At 46.8% G+C, this 12,992-nt stretch overlaps 1 protein-coding gene across 3 annotated transcripts in view; it reads left to right on the forward strand.

Annotated features, from left to right (window-relative positions):
- Positions 1 to 12,992, forward strand: part of LOC127039327 (zinc finger protein 420-like) — a 645,607-nt gene that overhangs the window by 42,519 nt on the left and 590,096 nt on the right. Inside the window, exons 8-9 of one of the 3 annotated variants that reach the window (XM_050932727.1) lie at positions 1,458 to 1,571; positions 1,933 to 3,890. The exons of the other annotated variants lie outside the window; for them this stretch is intronic. Of the exons in view, the coding sequence (XP_050788684.1) occupies positions 1,458 to 1,571; positions 1,933 to 3,890 (2,072 nt within the window). Of the gene's footprint in view, positions 1 to 1,457; positions 1,572 to 1,932; positions 3,891 to 12,992 lie in introns of those variants that run through there. 3 annotated transcript variants of the gene reach the window in all.

A 12,992-nucleotide genomic window follows, 5' to 3' on the forward strand; every position in this document is an offset into this window, starting at 1 on the left:
ATTAAGGGGATACACCTATTGAGTCAGCAAGACATGCAGGGGTATGCCTGTTGTGGCAAATTGCTGGCACTATTATGATGTGTCTCATGCTCACTGCTTGGGGGGGTGGGGTTCAGGGCACCATTTCTTGCCCCTGAATTGGAATATTAACTGCCCCACTAGTGTCCTAGAGGAGGGGAGTGGAGAGGGAGGGACCTGGGCCCGCCCTCTATTCCAGGTCCCAGCCCAGAGGCCTTGAGGATAGTGGTAAACCACTTGAACTGATGATTCCTTCCCCTGGGCTACTTTCCGCTCCTACCCTTCAGCTTGTGAGGCTTCCTGCCCTCCCTCTGTACAAGCCAAGTGCCCCTTACCTAGGGTCTTGGACTTCTTAGCCCACTGCAGCGCTTCTCCAAACTTTCCTCTGCTTCCCTTCAAACTGTTCTCTGCTCCAGTACCAATCCTTTCTGCTCCAACTCCTTCCCTGTCTGATTGGAGCAGGGGTCTTTATCAAGTGGCTCACTGCAGGTGCTCTAATTGGCTTCAGGTGCTCTAGTTAATCTATAGCAAACTTTCTTCCCTCTACAGGGAATAAGGCTCCCTTCTAACCCTCTCCTGCTGCCCTCTGGCCATGCTGTATCACACTGTGTACTGAGAACTCCAAGGCTTTTCCATGCCATGTGCTGTGAAGCTTGTGTTTGGGACACAGGAAGTAGAAGCCACTTGGCAAAAGGAATATAAAGGGCAGCTGCATCATCTCCATTTTGTCTTCAAGCCCTCTTCCTACCTCTGGAGCAACTTCTCTACAAACCGAAGGCTTGAACAAAGAACTGAATAATGTGGATGTGTACCAGAGAGCCTTTCAAGCCAGAAACTCACCAATACTGCAAGAACCAGATGTATAGATTTCTGAATGTGTCTGACTGCTTTCCCATTTAACAACTCCCTTTTTCTTTCTTTCTTTTATAATAAACCTTTAGTTTAGATGCTTTCTTGCTTATAAACCTTTAGTTTAGGTGCTAAGGATTGGCTGGCATCACAGTATTTTGGGTAAGATCCAAACCCATAATGACCCAGTAATGTGGCTGACTCTGGGGTCAGAAGAACACTTTGTTTATGTGAGCAGAGTTTTTAAATAATCTCTCACTGTGCTGGACCTAGGCGCTGATTGGGAGTCAGAGAACTGGAATGCAATAAAGGGGGCCGTGTGATTTCTTTTTTCGGTTTCTCGATAACCAGTGTGGGGGATCAGAAGCACAGTTGGTGACTGGCTGGTGAGTTTAACTTCCATGTTAACCACCAGTTTGGGGAGCCTCTGCTCTCCCTTTTTCAGCCTGCCCTGGTCTTGGTATTTTCAGTGAGGACTAGCCCAGGCACACCAGGTCTCACTAAGTATTAAAGTTAAATTAATAGAATGTTTTTTATGACAAAGTTTTATGAAATCAACGGAACTCCTTTTTTTTCTTTCATCTGAGCAGGGTTTCCAGTTTCCAGACCTGATGTGATCTCCCAGCTGGAACAAGGGGAAGAGCCATGGGTTTCAGACCTGCAGGGTTCAGAGGGAAAACAGACCGTGAGATCTCCCTGCAGAGGTGAGGAAACATTAAACCAACTCTGAGTGTGAAAGTGCCTGAAGAAAACATCTGGGATGCCCTACAAAGCCCTTGAGAGGTCTCTCAGTTCATTATTGTTGCCCGCAGGGGTCGTATCCTCAGGGTAACTAAAGCTCATGGCTTCCCGTAGATTCTAGCAGACACCAGGCAGTAGCTTCCTCCCTTCCCCCTGAGAATTTGGATGGGATTTGAAAGCCAAATTGATCTCCTCCTCTCTCCTGTTTTGGGGAAGAGTATGGTTGAGTTCAGTTTGTGATTTATATTTGACGTCCCTCCAGCACTTAGTTTGTTTTGGCTTTTCACTTTTCATCCCTGTTTGAGGTTTCTGTCTTTTTCACAGCAGGTGATGTAATGGCATGTGAGAAAGAGGAGCAGAATTCTCAGCAGAAAAATGTTCAGCAACTGGATAAACACAGAGCATTATTGCAAAGATCAAAAAGCAATGTGTCCAAGAGTCATGAGGAAGAAAAATCCTGTGAGATTCAGCACAGACCAGAAAGAGAGCAAGGAAACCAGCTGAGGGTGAAAATGGGTAAACGTATTTCCTCTCAGGGAACTCAGAAGGACCTCAAGGAAACTACAACAAGGCAGGAAATCATCACTGGAAAGAGAAAAAATACATGCACAGAGTGTGGAAAAAACGTATGTGATTACTCAGCCCTTCTTAATCATCAGAGAATCCACACAGGCAACTGGTCCTATGAATGCTGTGAGCGTGGGAAAAACTTCACTCACAGATCAACTCTTTCTGTTCATAAGAGAATCCACACAGGGGACAGGCCCTATAAATGCCGTGAGTGTGGGAAAAATTTCATTTACAGATCAGGCCTTTCTAGACATCAGAGAATCCATACAGGGGACAGGCCCTACGAATGCAATGAGTGTGGGAAAAAGTTCACTCACAGCTCATCCCTTTCTGAACATCAGAGGATCCACACAGGGGAAAGGCCCTTTGAATGCTGTGAGTGTGGGAAAACCTTCACTCAGAGATCAGGCCTTTCTAGACATCAGAGAATCCACACAGGGGAGAGGCCCTATGAATGCAGTGAGTGTGGGAAAACCTTCACTAGCGGCTCAGACCTTTCTAAACATCAGAGAATCCACACAGGGGACAGGCCCTATGAATGCCATGAGTGTGGGAAAACCTTCACTCACAGATCAGCCCTTTCTGTTCATCAGAGTATCCACACAGGGGACAGGCCCTACGAATGCAGTGAGTGTGGGAAAAAGTTCACTCACAGCTCAGCCCTTTCTAAACATCAGAGAATCCACACAAGGGAAAGGCCCTATGAATGCCGTGAGTGTGGGAAAAACTTCATGCACAGATCAGCCCTTTCTGTTCATCAGAGAATCCACACAGGGGACAGGCCCTACAAATGCAATGAGTGTGGGAAAAATTTCACTAGCAGCTCAGACCTTTCTAAACATCAGAGAATCCACACGGGGGAAAGGCCCTATGAATGCCGTGAGTGTGGGAAAAACTTCACTAGCAGCTCAGACCTTTCTAAACATCAGAGAATCCACACGGGGGAAAGGCCCTATGAATGCCGTGAGTGTGGGAAAAACTTCACTAGCAGCTCAGCCCTCTCTAAACATCAGAGAATCCACACAGGGGAAAGGCCCTATGAATGCCATGAGTGTGGGAAAACCTTCATTTACAGCTCAGCCCTTTCTGTTCATCAGAGAATCCACACAGGAGACAGGCCCTACGAATGCAATGAGTGTGGGAAAACCTTCACTAGCAGCTCAGACCTTTCTAAACATCAGAGAATCCACACGGGGGAAAGGCCCTATGAATGCCGTGAGTGTGGGAAAAACTTCACTAGCAGATCAGACCTTTCTAAACATCAGAGAATCCACACAGGGGAAAGGCCCTATGTATGCCATGAGTGTGGGAAAAACTTCACTAGCAGCTCAGACTTTTCTAAACATCAGAGAATCCACACAGGGGAAAGACCCTATGAATGCCATGAATGTGGGAAAACCTTCACTCACAGATCAACCCTTTCTGTTCATCAGAGAATCCACACAGGGGACAGGCCCTATGAATGCAATGAGTGTGGGAAAAAGTTCACTCACAGTTCAGCCCTTTCTAAACATCAGAGAATCCACACGGGGGAAAGGCCCTATGAATGCCGTGAGTGTGGGAAAAGCTTCACTCAAATATCAGCCCTTTCTCAACATCAGAGAATCCACACAGGGGAGAGGCCCTATGAATGCCGTGAGTGTGGGAAAACCTTCACTAGCAGCTCAGCCCTTTCTAAACATCAGAGAATGCACACAGGGGACAGGCCCTAGGAAAGCAGAGAATGTGGGAAAACCTTCTCTTGGCACTCAGCCCAGATTAGCCATCAGAGAATCTGCAAAGGCGATGAACGCCGTAGAAACCTCTATCAACTCAATTATCCCATGAGTAGTTTGAGTGTGCCCTTCCTATGAGGAACCAGGGAGCATCACATTTATACCATTCCTCCTATTGCAAAGTTATTGTTAGAGTCACCAGTGATACAGATTATATCACTGCCAGTTGTTTTCACATTGCTCTGGGTTGTGCTGAAGAGCATTTATATTGGGAATTTTTCATATTCAGCAGTTGCTCAGCAGTTTCTCTTTGAAGTCTGGTCCTAAAGTTTTTTTGCTGCAGGATGGCCACCTTAAGGTCTGCAATAGTGTGGCCAGGGAGGTTATTATAGTTAAATAAAGAGGAGCAGAGGGGGAAAGTGTCATTTCAGCCTCTGTGACACTGGAAGGAGATGGGGTGACTCAGAGATTCCCTCCTTCCCCATCACTCCAGAATTGTTACATTTTGGCTTCTCTGTGCAGAGTTTATTTTCATCACATTCTATCCCTCCTTCTCAAAGTGTCATATGAGGAAGAGTTCTCAGCTGTCTGTGCTTGGAGATGATACTTTGATTTCTTTAATCCTATATCAGAGTCGCTATGACTGGAGATGAAAGTGTCAAAGACCTGGGAGGGGAATTTAAATGGATCCCAAACATAGTGTAGTTATTTGGCATTTAAATTCCAGGTTTCATCTATTGGTAAAGCCACTTCTGGCAAGGGGACTATTTAGTCCCCCTTTATGGGCATGCTAGGATACTTACAATTTTGTAAATAACATAACTGACTATTGAGAGAGTGCTGAGTGAAGCTGCTTTGAATGGATCAAAGGAGAATGTGATGGGAGAATCTCTTATCCTAATTCTGAATAATCAGATGTAACCTGCTCTGGAATTTCTCTTGACACTTTCATTGTCATGTTGTCTGTCTCTCTGTGATCTGGGTTTCTATCTTTCCTGAAGGCTGTTTGCTCACCCAATTGGATATTAGTTCAGTTTGATAGGACATAGCTCAGATTGATTGGAGAATTTAAGAGAAATTAGGACTTTAGGAAATGGTCATTTGTCACTTCAGCTTTGCTTTTTCCCCACCCCTCCATGATGACACGGAGAAAGTTCAAGTGCAGTTCTGTCAATAGTGGAGAACTCTCCAATTCACTGCACATGCTAACAAAGAAACAGCAGTGATTGAAAATCTCCATTTGGAAATGGGGAACAACAGCAGAACCCCAACGAACTGAAGGAAGTGCATATGATCACACTGTAGTTCAATTCTTTAAGTCAGTATTTTCTCAGATGATTTGGGGAGAGAATTCCACATTAAGTGATTTCTAACTTGGCAAAATGCCCATGTATTTGGTTCCTGAAGCATTTTTGTAACCCATGCCCCACAGAAGATATTTCCTAGCTAATCGTATGGTATTCGGAATGCTCCCCTTCACGATGCAGATGTGGAGGAAAGAAAAGTGGTATTTTTGTTGAATTTATCCTTAATAGATGCTCAAAATGTGTATAAAATGAAATCAATGTTGGAAATCTAATAGCTGCAGAAAAATAGCTCTTGTAAAATAGAAATTCTAGTTCTGGTAACAAAGATTCTGATCCAGGCCTGTATCCAGTCCCTTCTGCAAGAATATCCAAAAAATATTGTTTCACTTCATAAATACAGTTGTGTGGCAGTAAATGATGATCTTAAAGTTTCATAAAAGCAAAGAATGCTGAACAAAAAAGTATGGGAAATATGGATGTATCTGAGCAAATGGAATGAAGGAAGACAAAAATTGATCGGTCAAGAGAAAAGGCACTGTTTCCCCCTGGTTTGGAGCTTCTCTCACAGCTACTGGAATAGAAAAGCTAAGCAAATGGTGTTCTATTGCTGCAAGGAGATTGAAGTGAGGCCGTTTTCTCCAGATAAAAGAAAATGGTCATGTCAGGAGTGGGATTTGAAACCACATCTCTATTCAGAGACCAGAACACCTAAGAGATAGGGAAAGAAAGTCTTAAAATTGGCACTTCAGACCAGTCCACAATCCTAATGCTACAAAGAATGTGACTTATCAACCCTAGTTTTCATTAATATTTGATGACACTCTTTAGGGAGGTCGAGATGGCACATCTCTTTCAACTCCTAGAGACCTTCTACAGCACAGCTGATTTTTAGACACACTCATCCGGACCTAAAGTTACACATTTCCTGGAGCTCCATGAGTTCTGCGGTGTTGGAATCTCCCTGCTCACGTTTTAAGTGAACAAAAGATGGTTGCTGGCATGCTGAGAAAGTAATGGTGACCCTCAAAATCCTGCCCTGGGGGCCAGACAGTTAAGCAACCAGCATCCCACAACCTCTACCATGATAGCATCCTGTCCGGTAGCAGTTCACTTATCAATAGCTGGGGTGTGAAATCCTCATTTCTTTGTTGTTCTATCCCTGTAGTCTGCACTTTCCTATTGCTTGTCTGTATAATCTCTGTCTGGTTCTGTGATTGTTTCTGTCTGCTATATAATTAATTTGTTGGATGTAAACTAATTAAGGTGGTGGGGTATAATTGGTTAGATAATCATGTTACAATATGTTAGGATTGGTTAGTTAAATGTCAGTTAAATGATTGGTTAAGGTATAATTAAGCAGAACTCATGTTTTACTATATATTCTGCAATCAGTCAGGAAGTAAGGTGGGGAACGGGAATAGGAGAGGGGAATTGCAATTATGTTTTGCTAAGGTGGGGAATAGGAACAGGGAATGGGAACAGGGACACAGGCAATATCCCCCTTCCCAGCTCTGTGGTGTCAGAGCTGGGAAGGGGGATACTGAGGAAGGAAATTGGAATCATTGCTTGCTGGAAGTTTACCCCAATAAAAATCAAATTGTTTGCACCTTTGAACTCCATGTATTGCTGCCCTCTGGTCACGCGAGAAGGACCAGGGAATGGGAGGGTGATGGGATAACCTTCTAACAAGTATGTCTTTCAGAGTGTGAAACCAGTACCAGTATCATTAATCTTATCTAAGCCATGGTTACATAGTGATAAATGAAAGGAAAGATTGTTCTGTCAAGGTAGCTATTACAGGGATGGAAAACCGCTCCACTCACTGTCTATTCCACAGTGCTGGAGCAGAGTGAGACTAGATCTGGCTGCAGATGTTCAGGCACCAAGACAACAGCAATGACCACACACTAATGCTACCATAGTTGGCAGGATTTGAACCTGCATGTAGAGATCCCAATGGATTTCTCGTCCATTGCCTTAACCACTCAGCCACAACTACTTGATGTACAGGGCTTCACTACACAATGATTCTTTTCTCACAGAATTGTCACTTCAAATTGCTCAGACCGGCTCCCCCAGCACACTCCTGGCTGTACATTAGTGAGAGACTATGTCTACATCTAAAGTTTTGCAGCGCTGGTTGTTACAGCTGTATTAGTACAGCTGTATAGGGCCAGCGCTGCAGAGTGGCCACACTTACAGCAACCAGCGCTGCAAGTGGTGTTAGATGTGGCCACACTGCAGCGCTGTTGGGCGGCTTCAAGGGGGGTTCCGGGAACGCGAGAGCAAACCGGGAAAGGAGACCCGCTTCGCCGCGGTTTGCTCTCGCGTTCCCGGAGCCACCCAGCAAACCGCAGGGAAGGAGACCTGCTTGCTCTGGGCTCTGGGAACGAGAGAGCAAACCGGGAAAGGAGACCCGCTTCGCCGCGGTTTGCTCTCGCGTTCCCGGAGCCACCCAGCAAACCGCAGGGAAGGAGACCTGCTTGCTCTGGGCTCTGGGAACGAGAGAGCAAACCGGGAAAGGAGACCCGCTTCGCCGCGGTTTGCTCTCTCGTTCCCGGAGCCACCCAGCAAACCGCAGGGAAGGAGACCTGCTTGCTCTGGGCTCCGGGAACGCGAGAGCAAACCGGGAAAGGAGACCCGCTTCGCCGCGGTTTGCTCTCGCGTTCCCGGAGCCACCCAGCAAACCGCAGGGAAGGAGACCTGCTTGCTCGGGGCTCCGGGAACGAGAGAGCAAACCGGGAAAGGAGACCCGCTTCGCCGCGGTTTGCTCTCGCGTTCCCGGAGCCACCCAGCAAACCGCAGGGAAGGAGACCTGCTTGCTCTGGGCTCCGGGAACGAGAGAGCAAACCGGGAAAGGAGACCCGCTTCGCCGCGGTTTGCTCTCTCGTTCCCGGAGCCACCCAGCAAACCGCAGGGAAGGAGACCTGCTTGCTCTGGGCTCCGGGAACGAGAGAGCAAACCGGGAAAGGAGACCAGCTTGATTACCAGAGGCTTCCTCCTTCCACGGAGGTCAAGAAAAGCGCTGGTAAGTGTCTACATTGGATTACCAGCGCTGGATCACCAGCGCTGGATCCTCTACACCCGAGACAAAACGGGAGTACGGCCAGCGCTGCAAACAGGGAGTTGCAGCGCTGGTGGTGCCCTGCAGATGTGTACACCTTCAAAGTTGCAGCGCTGTAACTCCCTCACCAGCGCTGCAACTTTCTGATGTAGACAAGCCCTAAGTGTGTCCGTGACTGAACAGCCAGAGTTCCTGCCCATTTCCCTTCCGGCTGGAGCATGATTAGAGTGTGTTTGTGGTTAACAGCATTGCTATTGATTGTTGTTCATTCCCCACACTGACAATTCAGACCGTCCCTTTCCTATTCGAATCTCCACCAGATCATGCCAATAGCCGGGGGCAGGATTTCTCTGGGGCACTGAAATGTTTCAGGGGGTTGGTGTGTGAGCTCAGCCTTGCATCCATCCCTGATGTTTCGTGGACTGACAACAGCAGCGTAAAGAAAGAGCTGAGCCAATATCTCACTGTCGGAGATGAAGGTGGTCACGTCCCCTCTGTCATCTCCAGGGGAATAAGGAAGCGCTTCAAAGGAAAAACGTTAGAAATGGTAGGGGAGAAATAGGAAAGGAAAAAGCCCCTTTTCTCAGGAGATACAAACTCAACTCCCTCCTGTCTCTATCACCAGTGGATTTTGCCTCCCTCCTTGTGAGGTGTAAATAAAATAAAGAGGAGACAAGGTGGTTTGGCACAAACAAAGTAAGTGTAGTCAGGGTAAAGGTACAGAAAACTGGAGGAACAGAGGAAAATGCAAACAATTAATACAATGAAACAGTGACTGGCTTTGGGAGCTTAACGCTCAGGACCATAAACCCTCCCTTGGAAACTGGAAAACACTAAATGATGCTCCAGCACAGAAACCTTTCCCCACTGTTCAGGTGCAGTGGATCCCACATGCTGGTGCGATGCCCAGGACCTTCCACTCTCCAGCTGATTTAGAGCCGTTGAGGAGGAGCACTGGGGAGTCCAGACGACGGTTGGGTTTTGTTGCTGGCAGGGAGGCCCTCTGGGATGCTGGACACCAGGAATCCAGGATGGCAGGAATAGTGGTGACAGGCCTCCTATTCCTCAGTCTCACGGCGGCACCGAGGGGGTTCGTCACTCTCCAGCTCAGGAGCACTGTGAAGATCCGACCGTGGACAGGTGACTCAGAGATTCCCTCCTTCCTCATCACTGCACAACTGTTATCTTTTGTCTGAGCCAGGCAGAGTTTATCTTCATCACATTCTATCCATCCACTTCTCAACGTGTCATGTGATGAAGCATTCTCCATTGTCTGTGCTTGGAGATGATGCTTTGACTTCTTTAATCCTATATCAGAGTCGCTATGACTGGAGCTGAGTGTCAAAGACCTGGGAGAGGAATTCAAATGGATCCCAAACACAGTGTGATCATTGGGAGTTTAAATCCCAGGTTCCATTTATTGGTAAAGCTACTTCTAACAAGGTAGCTGTTTTGTCCCCCATTATGGCACAAATTTGAAACATCGGCAGCATAGAGCCAATATTCATTACATCAACTACAAAAATGAAACATCTAGAAATGAGAGGGAAGGATAGCTCAGTGGTTTGAGCATTGGCCTGCTGAACTCAAAGTTGTGAGTTCAATGCTTGAGGGGGCCACTTAGGGAGCTGGGGCAAAAATTGGTCCTGCTAGTGAAGGCAGGGGGCTGGACTTGATGACCTTTCAAGGTCCCTTTCAGTTCTAGGATATTGGTATATCTCCAATTATTACCTTTAACATAATTATAATCAGCCAATCAGAACCTCTCCATAAACACCTTACACAACAACCTTTCTACAATATTGGCTACAAATTTAGAACAGTGGTCGCAACAGTGATCTATACAATTACAGATCATGTCAATAACATCACAGGAGGTGACACAGCATCATTGAGACTGATACTGGAATACTGCCTCCAGTTTTGGTGTCCTCATTTGAAAAAGATGTGAAATTGGAGCTGGGTCAGCAAAGAGCCACCAAATGTTCTGAGGGCTGGAGAAAAATGCCTTCTAGTGAGCTCTAATGGTCTCTTCTGGCCATAAAGTCGACTCATTTCTGAAAAGCTGAGTGTAGCATTGGGAGCAGCATCTGATGTTTTCCTGTCTAGCCAGCTTGCTGCCTAGAACGAATGCTCCTTGAGTGGGGTGATCCACAGGGAGTAGCTCAAACCACCAAAGTGCCTGGCCAGGGGCAGGACATTAGCACAGCCAGGGAGGGGTGTGGCAGTGACATCACAAAGGCCTTTTGCAGGACCTGAGACTATTGGTCAAAGGTAGTGGGAAGGTGGTGACCTCACAGAGAGATGCTGACATCAGTCAGGCAGGACAGGGGCAAGGGGCCAGGGAAACCTCAGAGACCCCTGTGTCTTTGCTTCAGCAAGTCTCCTTCTCCAGGTCTCTCTTTGAGGACTGAGAGAGTATTTGGGTTTACATACATGAGCGCCAGGAGGAACCTCTTCCAAGTTTTCTCCTTCCCTTTTAGTGATTTTACTAGAAAACAGCCACCCCTGTTTAGAAGGTAAGAGCCTCCTGGAGGTTTGAAACCTGTTCAGTCTGATCCATCTGGTGACAGTTGAATTCTAGGTGTGGAAAACACGAGCTTAAGGAGGCAGAATTTTATTGCACACCTGGGATTTCACCCCTTACAATCACTGGGGAAATTAGGGTTTGTCCTTTTTGTTTCACCTCTTCCTCCATCCCTCCCTTACTCCTTTCTCTTCTTCTCTTGCTTCCTTTGTCCTTTTACCTGTTCCTCTCTGAACACCAGGAGGGGGTGTGTGTGTATGTTACAGGGAAGTGCTCTGCAGCTCCCACTGTGGGAGGTCCACCCAAAAATGTGGGGCTGAAATAGTGCTCAGGCAGTGAGCCCCACCAGTGACCTGGGCCATCCTTTGGGCCCTCTGGTGAGAACCCTCAGCCTCCCGTCCTCAGTCTATACCCTGAGTGGCTGAGCAGGGGGTTATTAACAGGGAGGAGACTCAGGTCCTTGTTGTTCTCTTTTAAGACCAAGGAAATAAGTCAGAACCAGTTCTATGTTTGATGAGTTTTGCTGCTTCTCTGCATTAATGGTCTCTGAGCAGTTCATGATTCTCTCAAACATTGCAGTTCTCCTCAAATACTTGCTGAATAATTACTGTCAGTGTTAAGTATCAGAGGGGTAGCCGTGTTAGTCTGGATCTGTAAAAGCAACAAAGAATCCTGTGGCACCTTATAGACTAACAGACGTTTTGGAGCATGAGCTTTCGTGGGTGAATACCCACTTCTTCAGATGCATGTGGTGGAAATTTCCAGGGGCAGGTATATATATGCTAGCAAGCAAGCTAGAGATAACAAGGTCAGTTCAATCAGGGAGGATGAGGCCCTGTTCTAGCAGTTGAGGTGTGAAAACCAAGAGAGGAGAAACTGGTTCTGTAGTTGGCAAGCCATTCACAGTCTTTGTTCAATCCTGAGCTGATGGTGTCAAATTTGCAGTTGAACTGAAACTCAGCAGTTTCTCTTTGAAGTCTGGTCCTAAAGTTTTTTTGCTGCAGGATGGCAACCTTAAGGTCTGCAATAGTGTGGCCAGGGAGGTTGAAGTGCTCTCCTACAGGTTTTTGTATATTGCCATTCCTAATGTCTGATTTGTGTCCATTTATCCTTTTCCATAGAGACTGTCCAGTTTGGCTGATGTACATAGCAGAGGAGCATTGCTGGCATATATTACATTGGTGGATGTGCAGGTGAATGAACCGGTGATGGTGTGGCTGATCTGGTTAGGTCCTGTGATGGTGTCGCTGGTGTAGATATGTGGGCAGAGTTGGCATCGAGGTTTGTTGCATGGATTGGTTCCTGAGCTAGAGTTATTATGGTGCAGTGTGCAGTTACTGGTGAGAATATGTTTCAGGTTGGCAGGTTGTCTGTGGGCAAGGACTGGCCTGCCACCCAAGGCCTGTGAAAGTGTGGGATCATTGTCCAGGATGGGTTGTAGATCCTTGATGATGCGTTGGAGGGGTTTTAGCTGGAGGCTGTATGTGATGGCCAGTGGAGTCCTGTTGGTTTCTTTCTTGAGTTTGTCTTGCAGTAGGAGGCTTCTGGGTACACGTCTGGCTCTGTTGATCTGTTTCCTTATTTCCTCGTGTGGGTATTGTAATTTTGAGAATGCTTGGTGGAGATTTTGTAGGTGTTGGTCTCTGTCTGAGGGGTTAGAGCAGATGCGGTTGTACCTCAGTGCTTGGCTGTAGACAATGGACCGTGTGATGTGTCCGGGATGGAAGCTGAAGGCATGAAGGTAGGCATAGTGGTCGGTAGGTTTTCGATATAGGGTGGTGTTAATGTGACCATCACTTATTTGCACCGTGGTGTCAAGAAAGTGGACCTCCCATGTAGATTGGTCCAGGCTGAGGTTGATGGTGGGGTGGAAGCTGTTGAAATCGTGGTGGAATTTTTCCAGAGTCTCCTTCCCATGGGTCCAGATGATGAAGATGTCATCAATGTAGCGTAGGTAGAGAAGGGGCGTGAGTGGACGAGAGCTGAGGAAGCGTTGTTCCAGGACGGCCATAAAGATATTGGCATATTATGGGGCCATGTGGGTGCCCATAGCAGTGCCACTGATCTGGAGATATATATTGTCATCAAATTTGAAATAGTTGTGTGTAAGTATAAAGGCACAGAGCTCAGCAGCCAGTTGTGCTGTGGCATCGTCAGGGATAGTGTTCCTGACAGCTTGTATTCCATCTGTGTGTGGGATG

Source organism: Gopherus flavomarginatus, chromosome 23 (assembly GCF_025201925.1).
Source record: "Gopherus flavomarginatus isolate rGopFla2 chromosome 23, rGopFla2.mat.asm, whole genome shotgun sequence".
In the NCBI taxonomy this organism is placed as follows: domain Eukaryota; kingdom Metazoa; phylum Chordata; order Testudines; family Testudinidae; genus Gopherus; species Gopherus flavomarginatus.